Source organism: Rhinopithecus bieti, unplaced genomic scaffold (assembly GCF_001698545.2).
Source record: "Rhinopithecus bieti isolate Rb0 unplaced genomic scaffold, ASM169854v2 scaffold_65, whole genome shotgun sequence".
In the NCBI taxonomy this organism is placed as follows: domain Eukaryota; kingdom Metazoa; phylum Chordata; class Mammalia; order Primates; family Cercopithecidae; genus Rhinopithecus; species Rhinopithecus bieti.
The window spans coordinates 2,771,333-2,792,356 of NW_016803344.1; the positions used below are offsets into that span (position 1 = coordinate 2,771,333).

Consider the following 21,024-nt stretch of genomic DNA (forward strand, 5'->3'; position numbering starts at 1 on the left):
AATTATTATTATTATTTATTTAAATTTGCCCCTCAATTGTATTATTTTTAAGAAGGAAAAAACCTCACATGCTTAAAATACAGAATACAGTTTTCTTAAGAAAATAGCTTTGAAAGCAATTTAGGGGTATCCTTAAAGCCGTAATTCCATGCATGGTTATTATAGAAATATTTGCTAGAAAAAGAAACAACTTCACTAGGAACATGCTTTTTTCATGATGGGGAAACGTAGGAATAATATTCTATTCTCAGCACCATTATATCTCCTTACAGTTGTTCTTTTCTCTACTGTTTTCTTTTCAAGGAAAAAAAAGCCAGGGGCTTTTAAGAGAGACTAGTTGACTTTCCAATCAAGAGTTAAACAAATCTGCAGTGCTTATATAATAATATATGCTTTTAAACTTAGAAATGTTATCATATTATCCTACACAGATCACACACGGCTTTAAATTTTATGATAATGTTACAAATGGATGAGCAAGGCACTGTGATAAATACTTGATCTCCGTTTTTAAACCGTATCTAGTTTCACTTATATGTGTTTTTCATGTATTCATTCACCAGCCTTTACTGAGCACCTACCATATGCTAGACACTGACCGATCCTTATTCTCTACTCACACCAGGGTCTGGGGGTAGCAGGCAGCTCCTGCAGGCAGAGGGCAAAACCTGAACCTGGCCAGTCAAACATGGGGGACCCAGGAATTCACATAAAAGCCTTTATCCTTAAAAGTTATGTTCTAATAAGCTGGGTGTTTGTAACTTCAAGCATGTTACCAAAAGCCAACTATCAAAAACTCCAGGGAGCTAAAAGGTTGGCCAAGGGCAGCCACTCAGCTGACAAACAGCAACTTCAGGGCAAAGAGCCAAGAATAAGAAGAGTTCTGGCACCAGATGAGAAAACTTCTGGTTAGAAAAGGTGATCAAGGGCTTCATTTATTCCAGCAAAGAGGGTTAAAATTCCTGACTTGTTTTCTTCCCTGGGTTTTCACATAAGAAGTCGTATCCTACCTGGTGTGAGAAATTTAACTGAGAAGGCGATGCCTTTGTGGGGACCAAGGCCCTTGGCCCCTGAAGGTTTGTTGAAAATCACTGACATGAGGCAGATTGATTGATGAGAGAAAGGCATACAAATTTATTTAATGTGTACACACCGAAGGCTTCAGAATGAAAACCCAAAGACACAGGGGAAATTGTCCATTTTTATGCTTAGGTTCAATAAACTATGGACTTTGTTGTAGAAATATGATTTTCATATTTCTATAACAGCAGAAATAGCAGTGTGGCCAGCAGGCACACACGAGAGGATCCTGCCAATTCAACAAATGATCTGGCCTATGGAGCCTCTTTGTCTTCCCGGGCCAGAGATTCCCCTCCCCTGCCCACATTCACTGGGGCAGCTGGGGGGCACTGGCAAAGGCAACCCCACTACATCAAAGTGTAGAAATATGATTGAACACAAAAGGAAAGAACTGATGTTAATAGATTCAGTGGGGAGCCCAGCAAGGCCTGTCTGTCCAGATTCTTCCTGGCCTCTCTGAGCAGCACTCCTTCCTTCGGGGTGTGGGTCAGGACCCTCTGAAATGGGGGTCTTATGGCCTAGAGTCAAACAAGGCAAGTCAGATAATTTTTCTTTTCTTTTTTTTTAATTTAAAAGAGATGAGGTCTCATTCTGTCACCCAGGTTAAAGTGCAGTGGCACGACTGTAGCTTACTGTAGCCCCAGCCTCCTGGGCTCAAGCAATCCTCCCACCTCAGCCTCCTAAGTACCTGGGACTGCAGGTGCATGCTACCATGCCCAGTTAATTTATTTGTAGAGACGGGGTCTTGCTATGTTGGCTAGGCTGGTTTCGAACTCCTGGCTTCAAGCAAACCTCCCGTCTCAGCTTCCCAAAGTGCTGGGATCACAAGGGTGAGCCACTGCACCCAGCCAGATAATTTCTTTACGGCAAAGTTTTACCCAGAAACGCAGAGGAAAAATCAGAGTAACATTTTTAGGTTCCATGGCTGGCTTTGGAGAAAGGGGATTCTGGTTTCTATGACCTGCCTTAGGGAAGAGGAGTTCTAGCTTCTATGTCTGGCCTTGGGTAGAGAATGAGACTGAGATACAAGAGGGCAGATAAAGGTCAAAGGAAAACTTTTGCTTCTGAGGCTGTGGCAGAGATCTTCGTTTTGGGACATTGCTTTCTGAGCCCCAACACCTTCTCTCCAATTAGTGCACAGGTAGTTCAAGCTTCTTCCACAACAGGAAGACGGGAAAAATGGAAGGGAGAGCTCAGTGGACAGTGGACACAATGGTGGTCCAAGGGACCAGGAGTCACAGTCATCCTGACAGGGTACTGATATCGGCCAGCTTGAAGATACTGAGTTAGTAGAAACATGCTAGCGCAGACTTAAAGAAGTAACTGCAAATATTTAAAGCTTAATTCCTTTTTTTTTATTTTATTGAGACAGAGTCTCGCTCTGTTGCCCAGGCTGGAGTGCAGTGGCACGATCTTGGCTCGCTGCAACCTCTGTCTCCCAGGTTTAAGCAATTCTCCTGTCTTAGCCTCCTGAGTAGCTGAGACTATTGGCATGCACCACCACGTCCGGCTAATTTTTGTATTTTTAGTAGAGATGGGGTTTCACAGAGTTGGCCAGGCTGGTCTCAAACTCCTGATCTCAGGTGATCCACCCACTTCAGCCTCCCAAAGTGCTGGGATTACAGGTGTGAGACACTGCACCTGGCCTAAAGCTTAATTCTTAATGCATAGTATGTAATCATACCTAGATGTTTGCATTTCTTTAAAGTTCTGCCTTTGCAATCAACCTGACCCAGGTCTGAGTCTCAGCTTTCCACCAATCTGTGGGTAACATTAATATGAAACGAGCCTCTCTGAAGCTCTGTTTCCTCATGGGTAACAAGGAGATCATAATAGGATTTACTTATTGGGTGTGGCTGTGAGAATCCAAAGAACAACATACGTAAAATGCACAGCACAGTGCCTGAAATGTAAGTGCACAACAAATGGAAAACCATCCATCTTTTGGTCTTCCCTTGTGTAGAGTCTTTATCTTATAAATATACAACAGTGAATGAAACTAGAGACGGTGTCTGTTTGAAATGGGGGTCTTATGACCTACAGTCTTTGGGATTGACTATTGTAATCAAGTTGTTTCCTTGTATTTTAAAAGACACAGCTGAGTAAAAGTCAGCCGAATGCTTACTTGAAAAAGCCCTTGAGGGGAGCTATCAGGCCAGAACATGAGGTCACACTGCTGTGCACCCGGACTTGGCAGATAAGTGCCCTGGAGGTGTGGCTTGAGACAGTAACATGGCCAGTTTTTCAACTCAGTTGGGATTTCTTTTTAAAACTGTGACTGCAGGCAAAGTACACAGAAGTAAATGAGCCTTGTCCCCCATAGCACGTGCCCTTGAAACTTAAAAGTGAGGAACAACGAGAGTTGTCACAGGTGGCAGATAACATTCTTGAGCTTTTAAAAATAATTCTATTATTATCCTCTCCAATGACTATTTAATGTGATACATAATTTAGCAGTATATATTGAAAGTTATAGAGAACTATACTTTTTTATTTTTAAAGAAGGGATAGAGAAGTTACAGTTAGAAAAGTCTGCACAGAGGGTCACCCAGAAAATAGGAGTTGCCAGGTTACTACACAATCTTGGGTGATTTTCTTCATTATCCTGGGATTCAACTTCCCCAAGTGGAAAATGAGAGGATTAGCTGAGCTCAGCGGTTTTCTTTCTTTCTTTTTTTTTCTACTTTTTTTTTGGACAGTCTCACTTTGTTGCCCAGGCTGGAGTGCCCCTGGTGCCATCTCGGCTCACTGCAACCTCCACCTCCTGGGTTCAAGCGAGTCTCCTGCTTCAGCCTCCTGAGTAGCTGGAATTACAGGCTCACAACACCACATCTGGCCATTTTTTTGTATTTTTAGTAGAGAAGGGGTTTTGCCATGTTAATCAGGCTGGTCTCGAACTCCTGGCCTCAAGTGATCCACCTGCCTCGGCCTCCCAAAGTGCTGGGATCACAGGTGTGAGCCACCGCACGCGGCCATTCAGTGGTTTTCGAACTCCTCCTGGTCCTGGCACCCTTTCTTTGGATGAATACTTGCCTGGATGCATAAGGTAGAGCATCCAGGGCCCCACAAGCTCATGACCCCACTCGATCTCAAACTTGTAGTTCCTAAAGAGCTGTGTGGAACCACTAGCTCATACTGTAACCTTCTCTAACTCTTACTATTAGTCATATACGCTTATGGTTTATCCTTCACACCCCAGGCCATACAATTAAAATTCACTGCTGCCTTCTAACAGCAGCATGCAAAGAGCTCAAAATCTGATTTTGTAGCTGAAAATTCAGTCTAGATAGCTGAATCTGCATAACTCAATCTAGGAGGCTGGGCTTGGTGGCTCTCGCCTATAATCCCAGCACTTTGGGAGGCCAAGGCAGGTGGATCAACTGGGGTCAGGGGTTTGAGACCAGCCTGGCCAACATGGCAAAACTTTGCCTCTATTAAAAATACAAAAATTCAAGGAATAGTTGAAAGAGCTCACCTATCCTTAAAACCACCATTGAAAAAATAAAAAAGGGAGAATGGTACCCTACTAAGGGCACCCCTAGAAACATTCTTAATCACACACTCTTTATTTTGAATTTTTTAAATTTAGATGATCTGAACAAATCAGCAGCTGATCGATTTTGGCATTCTGATTCCAAAAAACAATTTGCCATGGTTAAGTGGAAAGACCCATTAGACAACACATGGCATGGTCCAGACCCAGTGTTAATCTGGGGAAGAGGCTCAGTTTGTGTTTTTTCCCAAACTCATGATGCAGCCAGATGGCTGCCAGAGCGACTGGTAAGACAGGTACCTAACAATAGTCAATCCAGGGAGTAACTCTCTCCCTGAGAGTACCCTTTCCTTCTATTACAGAGATGAACTCCAACTACAGGCCCCTCTGGACCTTAGTGCTGACTTGCCAAGTATTCCAGGTTCATGCCGGCTTCGGTGATCCACGTGAGGCCCTTACGCATATACAACAACGGCACGGTAAGCCCTGTGATTGCTATGGGGGATATGTGACCTCCCCTCCAAATAAGTACCTCTCAACTGTGTCCTGCTCCGCTCACACAGCATACCTGCCTAGTGACTCCCTCAAATGGAGGTGTGTGTCAACCCCTAGGATATCTGACGGAGGGGGTGTTACAACTTGCCCTTGCGACACATTTAAGGCTACTATGCACAGCTCCTGCTACACCACTTATCAAGAATGCACCTCTGACAATAAGACATACTATACTGCTATCTTAACAAGAACTAGAAACCCCACTATAGGGGCCAGTAATGTCCCTACAGTTTTAGGAAATACCAATAACCTTGTATCAGCTGGCTGTACTGGAATTGTAGGAAAGCCTGTCTGCTGGAATATTCACCCCCCTCTTCATATCTCTGACGGAGGAGGACCACAAGACAAGGTCCGAGAAATTAGGGTATACAAAAAACTTGAAGAGTTGCAAAAATCTCTATATCCAGAAATTCGCTACCACCCTTTGGCTCTGCCCAAAATCCGAGGGAAAGAAAAAATTGATGCCCAGACTTTTGACCTCCTCACTGCTACTCATAATCTGCTCAATAATTCCAACTCTAGTCTAGCCAATGACTGCTGGCTATGTTTACCGTTAGGAGATCCCGTTCCTCTTGCCATACCCAGCAATGACTTAAACTATACATCCAATACTTCCTGCACCATAATTCCTCCCCTTCAAGTGCAGCCCCTAGAATTTTCTAACTCCCCTTGCTTCTACTCCCCTTTCCTCAATAACACCTACGACATCGATGTAGGAATCGTTGAATTCAATAATTGTTCCATCACAACAAATATTTCCCAATCGCTGTGTGCCCCAAACAGTTCAGTTTTTATATGTGGCAATAATAGAGCGTATACCTATTTGCCTGTAAACTGGACAGGACGTTGTGTCTTAGCCACTCTTCTGCCAGATATAGACATTATCCCTGGAGATGAACCTGTACCTATTCCAGCTATAGATCACTTTTTGGGAAGAGCCAAAAGGGCAATACAATTTATCCCCTTACTTGTAGGATTAGGCATCACTACTGCCGTAACAACTGGGGCTTCAAGCCTAGGGGTCTCTGTTACTCAATACACCAAATTGTCTCGCCAATTGATCTCAGATATGCAGGCCATCTCAAGTACTATACAGGATCTACAAGATCAAGTAGATTCCCTGGCAGAAGTAGTGCTCCAAAATAGGAGAGGCCTAGATTTATTAACTGCCGAACAGGGAGGTATCTGCTTAGCTCTACAGGAAAAGTGCTGTTTCTACGCCAACAAGTCCGGGATCGTCAGAGATAAAATCAAGCGTCTACAAGAAGACCTAGAAAAACGACGAAAAGAAATGACTGATAACCCGTTTTGGACTGGGTTCCATGGACTCCTCCCCTATATTATACCGTTATTGGGCCCCCTGCTTTGCCTATTGCTCTTACTCTCTTTGGGACCTATAATCTTCAATAAGCTCATGACATTCATTAAGCAACAAATCGAGGCCATCCAAGCCAAACCCATACAGGTCCATTATCATCGCCTTGAACAGGAAGATCACGGTGGTCCATACTTACGCTTGCCGTAAACCACCTTCCCTGTGCGCTGAACTGGACAGCCAATGACGGGTAAGAGAGTGTCATCTCTCACTAACCTAAGACAGGAGGGCCGTCATAGCTACTGCCTAATCCCATGACGGGTACCAGTGAAGAGATGTGTCACTCCAACCTAAGACAGGCGCAGTTCCCGAGGGACTATCTTCTAGTCACTAATAATATAAAAAAGGAGGACCTGTCCGGAGCCGTGAGGCCCGGAAATTGCCGCGGCCTCTGTTGCTTAAGCTCCGCATTGTGGAGACAAGATGGCGCACTTCCTGGTTCTTCATCATCAACTTTTCCCGCGCGCGCGAACTTTGCCCGCGCGCGTAGATAACCTCCCGCGCCCGGGAAAGACTAAGTCTACCGAGCATGCGCCTGGTGACGTCTCTCATTATTCTCCTCCCCGCCTGCTCTGCCGCACTTCCTCTTTCTTACCAGCCTATATAAGCTGTACCAACGCCCTCAATAAACGAGACTTGATCAGGAAAAAAAAAAAAAAAAAAACAAAAATTAGCCGGGTGTGGTGGTGGGCTCCTGTAGTCCCGGCTACTCAGGAGGCTGAGGCAGGAGAATCCCTTGAAACTGAGAGGTGGAGGTTGCAGTGAGCCGAGATCTCACCACTGCACTCCAGCCTGGGTGACGGAGAGAGACTCGGTCTCAAAAAAAACCAAAAACAACAACAACAAAAAACCCCACATCTAGGAAGAGGCAACAAAAGCAGAGAAGCACTGCCACACAGAACACCCAAACCTTCCAACTAAAGCCCATCCAGTTAGTATCTGATAAAATGTACCCCATTGTGTCCTCAGTTATTTCTCAGGGAATTGGCTCAATAACCATTGTTCCCTTCTTTCCTTTCCTCTCCGAATCTTAGGTCCAGTCTAGTGACTGGGTATTAGTCACTAGGTTGGATACCACTTAATGCACCTATAAAATGTCTTTCGCATTATATATATATCTAAAATACACCCTGACTCCTATTTTAAAACTATAACCACAACACATCAGGAATTCAACTACTAGTATATAAATTTTATTTTGAGTTTTTTAATCTAAGAGCTTATAATTCATTCCTTTTGGAAATAAAATTTTATAGAATTACAAAGAAATATGAATTACAGAGAGGAAGACAACAAACTTTTTTTTACTGTTAAAGATTAAATTCCTTGGATGAAATGCCTAAATACACAAGTTATAAAATGAGCTTTGAAGACTGGGATGTTGACAGATTCCCAGAATAAGACTAAAGGTGAATTAAATCACTACTTATTTTAAACTTATAGCTGCCTGCCAGCTATGGCCTTTAATCATCAAAGACTTATTGTGTTTAACATTCAATTTGCTGTATACATGCAACCAATTTCCCCAACACTGCTCTTAGACAGAAGTTCAAGTTTGAGGAAAGGGCTGATATTTCCTACATCTGTATTGTTAATGTCTAACAACGACTTCAGAGAAACTCCTTGTCCTATTTTAGAAAGTACCTTGGATGCTCTCCAGGACAAAGGTTCCAGAGGGCGCAGGTGAGACACGCCACATGAGCTACCCAGAGTTTATCAAGCTCCAGCAGTACACATTGGGCCTTCGAGTGACCTTTGTGATCTTGCTTTTGAGAGGTTTAACCAAGATCATGTTTCTTAACAGCTCTTCCATTCTGCATACTCTATGCTTCCCTTGAGCCAATTAGCAAAGGAGAAAGAAAACAAGTATCTAACAGGCAGTGTGTTCAAGTCCAGCAACAAGTCTGTACCTGGGACTAATTAATGGATTCAATTCAGCCATCTCTGGAGTGGACTGGAGTTGACCAGGGAGGAGGGGGCACATTCCAGAGAGGGGGACAATACAGCTAAGACATTAACAGTTGGCTCAGCCTAAAAGCAAGCCCGACAGGACTGGCAGGCCTGTGTTAATGTGCAGTTGGACAGCAGCAGGGGCCTCTATTCAGCTCATGTGCACCTGTATAGCCGTACCAGTTGCTGAAATATTGCAATACTGCTGTATTGGTTGTTAAATATTTTGAACAAATATCTCAGGCAGCTGATTACACAGAGTCCCAAAAACAAGGCAGAGGAGCTTTTTGATTGGAGCTGGCAGGAAAGAAGTAGTATAAGATTGGCCGGGTGTGGTAGCTCACTCCTGTAGCCCCAACACTTCGGGAGGCCAAGGTGGATGGACGACTTGAGGTCAGGAGTTCAAGACCAGCCCGGCCAACATGGTGAAACCCTGTCTCTACTAAAAATACAAAAAATAGCTGGGCATGGTGGTGGGTGCCTGTAATCCCAGCTACTCAGGAGGCTGAGGCAGGAGAATCATTTGCACCCAGGAGGCAGAGGTTGCAGTGAGCCAAGATTGCGCCACTGTACTCCAGCCTGGACAACAGAGCGATACTCAGTCGAAAAACAAAAGTAGTGTAATATGACATCTCAAAGGGGCCTAAACAGAAGAATGTTATGAAAAAGGTGTTCCAGGAACACTCTATGTTTTTCTTTCTTTAGAAAGAGGGTCTCACTCTGTCCCCCAGGCTAGAGTGCAGTGGTACGATCATAGCTCACTGTAGCCTCGAACTCCTGGGCTCAAGCAATCCTTCCACCTTTACCTCCCAAAGTGCTGGGATTATAGGCATAAGCCTCTGCACCTGCCCTCAGGAAGACCTGTTTGGCAGCAGCAGGTCTTCTGCCATATCTCACGAGGAAGGGCTGAGGGGAGGATTTCATAATTCTGCACCTCCCTTAAGTGAAAAGTTGTTTATTTTACCGGCATTTCATGAGGAGTGGCTGGGTGGGAACTTCGGCCAGATGGACTCTGTCTTTATTAGATATATATAGCCTAGTTTTACCCATTTTTGCATACTCAGACTGGAATGACTAAGGCTTTTGAGGTTTTTCTAACACTCTCAGATTCTTATCAACCCAACAGTTTTCTGGAAAGTGCTCTTAAGTCTCATGTCCTTGCTACTAATTCATTGCTCCAGGGCATGAACAGTGATGCGGCAGTTGGGCACATAGCGTAAGGACAGAGAAGCGTCTATCCAGTTTGGCTCCTAGGGACGATCACTGGCATCTGAGTAAGGGCAGGCTTAGACCAGAGGGGAATGGAGGTAGAGGCCATGTGCCTGGGAATGAGGAACAATCCTGAGATGAAGAAGTGAGAAGGAGGAAGGCAGGCAGCCCCTTCGAAACTCCTGGCTGGGAAAAGTGGGGCAGGGACGGGCCCATAGTCAGAGGCAGCTGCAAGGTGAAATGGGGAATCCTGTACCCAGGTTAAGCTTAAGCTGGGCCCATGTTCTTGTAACTGGGTTTTGCAGTGGTCCTTGTTGCATCCTAAATCTAAGGTCACCCTTCCTTGGCCTGCTACTCTTCCAGGGGTTAGAACTGTGATGCTGACTCCAACCTGGAAGCTGGGACCTTGCTACCCACTGAGAAGCCACCTGCACACTGCCTGCCACCTGCCTGGATTTCTAGGTATTCTCTCCAGTATGCCTGTTGTTGGGCTGTGCTGTGCCACCAGAAGACTACACCACTCCTCCATTGTGAACTCCAATGCCTTGCCAACTGCGTGTCTGGATTTTGACTGAAGAGTTTGACAACAGATGATATGACTGAACTCTTACGGTCAAGCCAGATGCAGTGGCTCGCACCTGTAATTCAGCACTTTGGGAGGCTGAGGTGGGCAGATCATTTGAGGCCAGGAGTTTGAGACCAGGCTGGCCAACATGGCAAAATCTTGTCTCCACTAAAAATACAAAAATTAGCTGGGTATAGTGGTGCACACCTGTAATCCCAGCTACTAGGGAGGCTGAGGCATGAGAATTGCTTGAGCCTGGGAAGCAGAGGTTGCAGTGAGCTGAGATTGTACCACTGTACTCCAGCCTGGGTGACAGAGCAAGACTCTGTCTCAAAAAAAAAAAAAAACCAGAAATTGTAAAAACTATACCAAGTTAATGAATCCTAATGATCAAAGCTTGGCTCTATTTCACCCAGTAGCTGGGGAAGCCAAGTCCCAAGTTCACCCTTAGACCCCCATTCAGCTGTAAGCAACCTGCCATACTCTGCCAGTTCTTGAGATAGTCAACTCTATTTTGAGCCGAGCACAAGCTACATGAAGGTAGCCAACAGTGTGTGCCTCACTGAGTAAATACCAGGATGGGCAGAGACCAATGCTGAGTCACCCTGAATGACCCTCCAGCTGGAAACCTTGGCTATATTTACCAATCCGTGGAAGATCAACGTCCTTACGACACATAACAGCAAGTAAGCAAACCAAGAACATCAGACTGGCTTGGGAACTGGAGGTGTTAAGAATCAGAGCGAGAATGGTGGCCAGCAGTACCCCAGTAGAGACTAGTGTAAAGGTGGGCATGTCTCTGAGCAAGCAATAAATCCAGAGTTATCAGAATTAGATTAAAATGTCAGCAAGAGCCTGCTGAAGGACCATGGAGAGAGAACCCGTAACTACAGCTACCTATGAACAAGAGGCATGGCTGGGAGGCCGAGGCAGGTGGATCACGAGGTCAGGAGATCCAGACCATCTTGGCTACCACAGTGAAACCCTGTCTCTACTAAAAATACAAAAAATTAGCCGGGCGTGGTGGCGGATGCCTGTAGTTCCAGCTACTCGGGAGGCTGAGGCAGGAGAATGGCATAAACCCGGGAGGCGGAGCTTGCAGTGAGCTGAGATTGTACCACTGCACTCCAGCCTGGGGGACACAGCAAGACTCTGCCTCAAAAAGAAAAAAAAAGGGGATCCTCCTGCCTCAGCCTCATAACATGCCAGACAACAGGTGTGAGTCACACCGCTCACAGCCCTGGTCCTTTTTAAAAACAAACCTAGTGGTTATTGTGACACAACATATAAAAGTACTATAGAATGGCAGAGTGCACAGCAAAACAAAAATTGTTTAAAAATGTTTAAGTTTCAATAAAATAGTATCAAAAAGTTAATATTTCTCTGTAAAACTCCCTCCAACTCTCCAAAATGTTTGTTCTATCAAGCTAACAAAACTAGCCTAAATTTATTTGCAGCAGTTCCTTTTCTCAGTGGTATCATCCTCTTGGTCACTTCCCAGGTTAGAAAAAGTTTTCTTTTTTTCCAATAAAATGTGATTTTAGCTGGGTGTGGTGGCTCATGCCTGTAATACCAACACTGAGAGGTTGAGGCGGGAGGATCACTTGGGGCCCAGGAGTTCAAGACCAGCCTGGGCAACATAGTCAGACCCCATCTCTAAACAAAAAAACAACAAAAAAATTGTTTTTAAATTAGTTAGGCAGGATAATGCACACCTATAGTCTTAACTACTTCAGACGCTGAGAAGGCAAGATTGCTTGAGCCCAGGGGGCCACAATACTGCACTTCAGCCTGGGCAACAAAGCAAGATCATACCTTGAAAAAGAAAAAAAAATTGAGTTGAAACATTTCCTTTGGATTCAGCCAGCTCTGTCATTTGCTAAGTGACACTAGGAAAGTTTCCTAACTTTTCCAAGTTTATTTCCTCACTTATAAAATGGGAATGATTTCCACTTCTCAGGTTTGTGATAAGAATTAAAAGTGGTCCAGCCGGGCGACGAGGTGGGCGCCTGTAGTCCCAGCTACTCGGGAGGCTGAGACAGGAGAATGGCATCAACCCGGGAGGCGGAGCTTGCAGTGAGCTGAGAGCCGGCCACTGCACTCCAGCCTGGGCGGCAGAGCAAGACTCCGTCTCAAAAAAAAAAAAAAAAAAAAAAAAAGAATTAAAAGTGGTGATGTTTAGGCCAGGCGTGGTGGCTCACGCCTGTAATCCCAGCACTTCAGGAGGCTGAGGCAGGTGGATCACTTGAGGTCAGGAGTTCAAGATCAGCCTGGCCAACATGGTGAAACCCCATCTCTACTAAAAATATAAAAATTAGCCGGGCATGGTGGTGCACACCTGTAATCCCCGCTACTCGGGAGGCTGAGGCAGGAGAATTGCTTGAACCAGGAGGTGGAGGTTGTAGTGAGCTGAGATCATGCCACTGCACTCCAGTCTGGGCGACAGAGTGAGACTCCATGTTGAAATGGAAAAAAAAAAAAAAGTGATAATGTTTGTGAAATATTTAGCATGGAGCCTGACAATATAAAACCTGACAAGTAGTAAATGCTCAATAAATGGGAGTGATCACTATTAATGTGCCCTAAAACACTGCAGTGTTGAGTATACAGAGAACAATAATCACATCCAGAGCCTTCCATGGGGTAGGATGAGTAAACCAATGTGTTTTTTTATGTTTATTTATTTATTATTATTATTATTTTTGAGATGGCATCTTGCTCTGTTGCCCAGGCTGGAGTACAATGGCGCCATCTTGGCTCACTACAACCTCTGACTCCTGGGTTCAAGTGATTCTCCTGCCTCAGCCCTCCGAGTAGCTGGGATTATAGGCACCCACCACCACACCCAGCTAATTTTTGTAATTTTATTAGAGACAGGGTTTCACCATGTTGGCCAGGCTGGTCTCGAACTTCTGACCTCAGGTGATCCATCTGCCTTGGCCTCCCAAAGTGCTGGGATTACAGGCATGAGCCACTGCACCCAGCCAATTATTATTGGTTTTTGAGACAGGGTCTCACTCTGTCGCCAGGCTTGAGTGCAGTGGTGCAATCTCAGCTCACTGCAACCTCCGCTTCCTGGGTTCAAGAAATTCTCATGTCTCAGCCTCCCTAGTAACTGGGATTATAGGCACATGCCACCACGCCCAGCTAATTTTTGTGGGGTTTGTTTGTTTGTTTGTTTATTGAGAAAAAGTCTCACTCTTGACCCCAGGCTGGAGTGCAATGGCGCGATCTTGGCTCACTGCAACCCCTGCCTCCCGGGTTCAAGCGATTCTCCTGCCTCAGCCCCCCGAGTAGGTGGGATTATAGGCACCTTCTACCATGCCCGGCTAATTTTTGTATTTGTGTTAGAGATGTGGTTTTACCATGTCGGCCAGGCTGGTCTAGAACTCTTGACCTCAGGTGATCCACCCGCCTCGGCCTCCCAAAGTGCTGGGATTACAGGCGTGAGCCACTGTGCCCGGCCAGAGGTAATTAAGTTTTGAGGGTGGAAGCCTTATGATGGCATTAGTGCCCTTACTAGACACCTGAGAAAGAGGATCTCTCTCTAGGCCATGTCAGGAACACAGGAAGACGGTGACTGTCTACAAATCAAGAACAGGGACAGCACCGGACACCAAATCCACTGGCACCTTGACCTTAGACTTTCCAGCCTCTGGAGCTGTGAGAAGTCACCCAGTGTATGGTATTTGTGATAAAAGCCTGAGTTGGCTGGGCACAGTGGCTCATGCCTGTAATCCCAGAGCAGTGGCTCATGCCTGTAATCCCAGCACTCTGGGAGGCCACGGCAGGTGGATCACTTAAGGTCAGGAGTTCGAGACCAGCCTGGCCAACATAGTGAAACCCCAGCTCTACTAAAACCACAAAAATTAGCCAGGTGTGGTTGTGCTCACCTGTAATTCCAGCTACTTGGGAGGCTGAGGCAGGAGAATCGCCTGAACCTGGGAGGCAGAGGTTGCAGTGAGCCGAGATCACGTCAATGTGCTCTAGCCTGGGTGACACAGAGAGGCTCCATCTCAGAAAAAAAAAAAAAAAAAGCCTGAGCTGACTGACCAGACAGTACTGCAGTGTGCTGAGCACCCCAGCTGATGAGGAATTGGATCTCCTGAGAGTCCACTCCGTGCCACACACTATGCCTCGTGCACTACATTGTACAACTTTATGACCTTATGGCCTCCCCAACAAGGAGGTGCTGTTATCTCCATTTTACAAATGAGGAGATAGGTACAGAGAGGCTAAGTGGCTCACCCAAAGTCAAACCAGGGGAAGAAGCAGAACCAGAATTCCAACCAGACTGTCTAATCCAGCACGACCGCCACTAATACCGTGTAAAATGGCTGTCTTACTGTTTGAGTACCCCTTCTCATGTTTAGACATGGGTTCCCCAAACAACCTTTTTGGCATAGAATATCCATATTTTTAACAAACAGCCCTACATAAATATTTCAACATGCTCCTTATTTTCAGAGCTGTCAACTAATTCCAATTAATAACAGTTGCTTTTCTACAGGTTAGTCAACTAACAGGAAATAAAAAGTAACAACTGAGTCCACACTGAATTCCCTAAGGGAATAGAGCCATTGTCTCGAAGTATTTCAACCTGCTAATACTTCTAAAGTTCTGTTCAAACTGGGTATGGTGGCTCACTCCCATTATCCCAGCACTTTGGGAGGCCATGGTGGGAGGATCACTTGAGGCCAAGAGTTTGAGACTTGCCTGGGCAACAAAGCGAGACCCCGTCGCTACAAAACATTTTTTTAAAATTAAAAAAAAAAAAAAAAAAGCCAGGTATGGTGATGTGAGCCTGTAATCCCAACTACTTGAGAGGCTGAGGCAGGAGGATAGCTTCAGCTCAGGAGTTCAAGGCTGCAGTGAGCTGTGACGGTGCCACGGTACTCCAACCTAGGCACAGAGCAAGATCTTGTCTCTAAATACATAAATAAATACATAAACAAAGTTCTGTTCAACTGCCTCCATTCACTCATTCTAAGAAATGCTGTTGCTACCCAGGGATGATGAAAAAATCCATTTTAGGGATGGAAAGTCATATAAAGGCAGCAGGATGGCAGGGAAAAAAGGGAAGGTCAAAGGAACTAAGATGTTAAGTCTAGAAAGGAAAAGGATAAAGAATTATCTAATTCTTGGTCAGTGATACGGTTTGGATTTGTGTCCCTGCCCAAATGTCATGTGGAATTGTCATCCCCAGTGTTGGAGGTGGGGCCTGGTGGGAGGTGATTGGTTCATGGGGCAGTTCATCCTAAATGGTTTATAGCTCCATCCCCTTGGTGCTGAGTTCTCATGAGATCTGGTTGTTTAAAAGTGTGTAGCACCTTCCCCTGCTTTTTTCCTCCTGCTCCAGCCATGTGAAGTGCCAGCTTCCCCTTCACCTTCCACCCTGATTGATACCCAGTAGGTGCTGCTATGCTTCCTGTACAGCCTGCAGAACTGTGAGCCAATTAAACCTCTTTTCTCTATAAATTACCCAGTCTCAGGTATCTCTTTATAGCAGTGTGAGAACAAACTAACACAGTCAGGTACTAAATTAAACAGGAGACTTACTGATCCTGATTACTCTATGTCCTGAAAATCAGAAGAGAATCCCAAAGGAGTTTAAACATATTTCTCCATAGAATTCTTGAAGGCAATGACAGTTACACATCCCACCTATAGTCATCACTGAATTCATCATCATTAAAGCCTACATTTCCTTAGTACTCACAATGAGTTCTTTCTAAAAACATATATTTGGATTTTGTTGTTGTTGTTTGTTTTTTGTTTTGAGACAGGGTTTCGCTCTTTCGCCCAGACTGGAGTGAAGTGGCGCGATCTCGGCACACTGCAAACTCTGCCTCCCAAGTTCAAGTGATTCTCCTGCTTCAGCCTCCTAAGTAGCTGGGATTACAGGCACCCACCACCACACCTGGCTAATTTTTGTATTTTCAGTAGAGACAGGGTTTCGCCATGTTGGCCAAGGTGGTCTTGAACTCCTGACCTTAGGTGATCCATCTGTCTAGCCTTCCAAAGTATTAGGATTACAGGCATGAGCCACCATGCCTGGCCATATGCATTTCTTAATATTAACAACAACAACATTGACTGAGCACCCATCGATGGCAGAAAAACCATGCTAAGTGCCTTTCAGGTTTATCTTAACTTAAACCTGACTGGGTGGAGCAAGCATTCTGATCGCCATTTTGTAGACGACGCTGGAGCTCAGAGGGGTTAAGGGGCATGCCCCAAGTCACACAGCCAGTAAGTGGCAGAGCTGAACTTTAAATCCAGGTCTGTGTGATAAACCCAGGGGATTAACCAAAACTAAAAAGAAATAAATGAGTAAATAAATAAATCCAGGTCTGTGGACCTCCAGACTCAGATCAGGTAATTAATATGAAAGAGAGGGCTTTACAGTTACTAAAGACAGTCACTACCTACATCAGGGAATTAGCATTAGCTTAAATAATAGACGTTTCGGCAATCTAGTCAGGAAACCTTGTAGAAAGGTTGTTACTTAAATCCAGAGTATACTTCATACAAGGAATGCTAAAGTCTCTATTTTTACTACTCATTACATATAACAGGCCCACATTGCTATTTTCTGAGTTTTAAAAGAACAAAACAAAACAAAAGAAATTCCACTCTCTGTTGAACCAAATATTCCCCTGCTTCTGAATTCATTTTGAGGGAGATTAGAAAGGGACCTGAGATTAACAGCAACAATAACAAAAAGACTCCAGGAAACAGCTCCTTGTCATTGCTGTGCCAGGGAAGCTGTCCTTTGAAGTTCCTCCTGACAGCTTTGCTTAGGTAAGATGTTTTTCTGCCTAAGACAATGAAGCCTTCTCAGAGATCTGCTATTGGAAGAGAGAGAAACAAACTATCACACACCCGTATAGCTGCTGGTTGTTTTTAAGTTCGTTTGTTTTAAACTCTGCTTATTACCTGGATCCACATCAGAAGAACAAGGAAGAGAATGGAATTCCAAAGAACTGAAAGCCTCGCTGTTGGCTTCTTGGCTGGGTCTCTGCAGGACATAATCTCTTATGTCACACACTGATGGCAGGTCCAAAGCACTGCTCTCCTCTGACAAGCTGCCTGAAGTGGTATCCCTGGCTGCCATAGTCCTGCCATGGAAAAAATAAAACAATTCAATACAAAAGGCACCACATAGCAGGATCCTTCACTGGAGACAAGAGCTTGAAGAATTTTATTTGTTTTTTTATTTTATTTTATTTTATTTTGTAGAGATCAGGTCTCACTAAGTTGCCCAGGCTGGTCTTGAACTCCTGGGCTTAAGCAATCCTCCCACCTCACCTCCCAAAGTGATGGGATTATGGGTGTGAGCCACCACACCCACCCAAAAAATTTTAAAGGTCAAACAACAGTGAAATCAGAATGATTTACAGTAGTCCCCCCTCATGTGTGATTTTGCTCTCTGCAGTTTCAGTTAATCTCACTCAACCATGGTTCAAAAATATTACATGGAAAACTCCAGAAACAAACAATTGATAAGCTTCCAAATGTGCACCATTCTGAGTATTGTGATGAAATCGCGTGCTGTCCTACTCCATCCCACCTGGGACATTAATTACCCCTCTGTCCAGTGTATCTCAACTATACTGAACCTGCCCCTTAGTCATTCAGTAGCCTTCTCAGTTATGAGATTGACGGTTGTGGTATCACAGTGCTTGTGTTCAAGTAACTCTTATTTTACTTACTAATGGCTCCAAAACACAAGAGTAGTGATGCCGGCAAGTCAGATATGCCAAAGATAGGCCACAAAGTACTTTCTTTAGGCAAAAAGGTAAAAGTTGACTGAGTGCACTGGCTCACACCTGTAATCCCAGCACTTTGGGAGGCTGAGGCGGGTGGATCACCTGAAGTCAGGAGTTCAAGACCAGCCTAGCCAACATGGTGAAACCTGTCTCTACTAAAAATACAACAATTAGCCAGGCGTGGTCGTGGGCACCTGTAATCCCAGCTACTTGGGAGTCAGAGGCAAGAGAATCCCTTGAACCCGTGAAGTGGAGGTTGCAGTGAGATGAGACCGTGCCATTGCACTCCAGCCTGGGCAAACTCCACTCAAAAAAAAAGGTAAAAGTTCTCAACTCAATAAGGAAAGAAAAAAATTATGCCTAGGTTACTAAGATCTACTGTAACAAAGAATCTTCTATCCATGAAATTGTGAAGAAGGAAAAAAAAAATTCATGCCAGTCTTGATGACACACCTCAAACTGCAAAAGTTATAGCCACACGGAGGTTGCAGTGAGCCAAGATCGCACCACTGCACACCAGCCTGGGCTACAGCACAAGACTCTGTCTCAAAAAAAAAAAAAAAAAAAAGGTTATGGAGTTATGGCCATAGCACATAAGTGCTTAGTTAAGATGGAAAAGGCATTACATTTGCGGGTAGAAGACATGAACAGAAAGGTGTTCTGACAGCAATGTGTTGTACCAGAAAGCACGGAGCCTACACAAAGACATCAGCAAGGATCCCCTGAAACAAGTGACACCAAAAGCCATTTACCACAAGTAAGGGATAGTTATACAGATTCAAGAATAGGTTTGGACTGAAAAGCATAAAAACTACTACAGAGGTTGCATTTGCCAGTGAAGAAGCTGCTGCCACATTTTCGGCAGACTTGAAGAAGTAGATTAAGGAGAAAAGATACCATACACAGCAAGTCTTCAATTGCAATAAGACTGGCCTCTTCTGGAAGAAGATGACCAACAGAACCTAAATTCATAAAAGTGCAAAGGAAGCACCAGGGCAAAAAGCATGGAAAGACAGATTAACTCTAGTACTGTGTGGCAACGCTGCGGGGCATATGACAAAGCCAAGCATGGTGTACAGAGCAAAGAACCCATGTGCCCTCAAAAGCAAAACCAAAAATTATTCATGCTTGTGTTCTGGTCATATAATCAGAAAGTATGGGTGACAGCTGTCTTGTTTATAGAATGGTTCCGCCAATGCATCAATGGTTCCCAGAAGTGAAAAAAATATTTGAAAGAGGAAGGGTTGGAATTTAAGGACCTATTAATAATAGATAACGTACCCAGCCATCCTGAATCTGTTTGCCATGAACATGAAAATGCTGAGGTTGTATTTTTATCTGCAAATACAACCTTTTTCTTCAGCCACTTGACTAGGACATCATTCATTTTCCCAAGGCCACATACATCTGCCTGGTATTTGATCACATTCAATCCACAATTGATGCAGATCGTAAACTGGAAATAATGTAGTGCTGGGAATCATTCACTATTGCTGATGCAATAGCACTCATCGAAGTTGCAATGGATGAATTAAACCACAAACTAAATGCCTGCTGGAAGGACTGATGGAGTGGAAGTTGTGAATGATTTTAAAGCCTTCCCTGAAATTGATAGAGAAGTTGGGAAAATCATCCATGCAACAAGACAAGTTGATGGAGAAGGATTTGCTGATATGCTTGATGAAGTAGAAGGACATACTGAAGGCCATTGAGAAGTGCTAACAAATGAGGAACTGGAAGAACTTGTCATGTCCTCTATAGAGGAAGAGGAAGATGAAGAAGAAGAAACTAAAGCAGAACCAGCCATGTGGACATTACTAAAATTTGCTGAAGTGTTTCAAACTGCACAGACATTAAAATATAAAATTATGGCATATGATCCTCAGATGGAACGCAGCATTAAAATCACCTGTATGATCACAGATAGTCTACAACTTCGCAGCAACACTTTTATGAGTTACAAAGAAAGGCAACAACCTCTGATTACAATGTTCTTCCAAAAGTTTTCAGCAAAAAACACTATCAAGGATCCCCAAGCATCAAGATCTTCATGGCTCAATGATCCAGGATTGCCTGAAGCAGAGGATCCTCCTTCTGATGTAATCTCAGTAGCCAAACACTACATCACAGTGCCTGCGCCATTCACCTCCCTTCATCTCATCACATAGGTATTTTCTTTTTTTTTTTCTGAGACGGAGTTTCACTTGTTGCCCAGGCTGGAGTGCAATGGCGCAATCTCGGCTCACTACAACCTCCACCTCCCAGGTTCAAGCGATTCTCCTTCCTCAGCCTCCTAAGTAGCTGGGATTACAGGCATGCGCCACCATGCCTGGCTAATTTTTGTATTTTTAGTAGAGACAGACTTTTGTCATGTTGGCCAGGCTGGTCTCGAACCCCTGACCTCAGAGGATCCACCCGTCTCAGCCTCCCAAAGTGCTGGGATTACAGGTGTGAGCCACCATGCCCGGCCATGTAGGCATTTCATCATCTCACATCACCACAGAAAGAAGGGTGAATATAGTACAATAAGATATTTTGAAAGACAGAGACCACATTCACATAACTTATGTTACAGTATATTCTAATAGTTGTTCTGTTTTATTATAGTTTTGCTGTTCATCTCCTATTGTGCCTAATTTATAAATTAACCTTTATCATAGGTATGTATGTATGTATGCATAGGAAAAAACATAGTACATACTGGGTTCAGTACCATCTGCCATTTCAGGCAAGTATGGTGGCATGTGCCTGTAGTCCCAGCTACTCAGGAGGCAGTGTTGGGAGGATCACTTGAGCCTGGGAGGTCAAGGCTGCAGTAAGCTGTGATTGTGCCAATGCACTCCAGCCCAAGCGAGAGTGAGACCCGTATTTTACCAAAAAAAAAAAAGAAGAAGAAGAAGAAGAAAGAAGAAGGAGAAAGAAGAAGAAGAAGAAAGAAGAAGGAGAAGGAGGAGGAGAAGGAGGAGGAGGAGGAGGAGAAGGAGGAGGAGAAGGAGGAGGAGGAGAAGGAGGAGGAGAAGGAGGA

General features: G+C 44.5%; 2 protein-coding genes across 10 annotated transcripts in view; one reads left to right on the forward strand and one right to left on the reverse strand.

Annotated features, from left to right (window-relative positions):
- Nucleotides 1–21,024, reverse strand: part of SHLD1 (shieldin complex subunit 1) — a 123,884-nt gene that overhangs the window by 86,230 nt on the left and 16,630 nt on the right. For 7 of the 9 annotated variants that reach the window (XM_017877793.1, XM_017877821.1, XM_017877810.1 and 4 more), the window contains one exon: nt 17,167–17,348. In XM_017877793.1, coding sequence (XP_017733282.1) covers nt 17,167–17,348 — 182 coding nt within the window. Of the gene's footprint in view, nt 1–14,201; nt 14,243–16,752; nt 17,079–17,166; nt 17,349–21,024 lie in introns of those variants that run through there. The other 2 variants (XM_017877840.1, XM_017877864.1) reach the window with 2 other exon arrangements.
- On the forward strand, nt 4,571–6,899 carry LOC108533301 (syncytin-1-like). Its single transcript, XM_017877872.1, has 2 exons — nt 4,571–5,052; nt 6,196–6,899. The coding sequence occupies exons 1-2, from the start codon at nt 4,938–4,940 to the stop codon at nt 6,651–6,653; spliced, it is 573 nt and encodes a 190-aa protein (XP_017733361.1). The 5' UTR covers nt 4,571–4,937; the 3' UTR covers nt 6,654–6,899.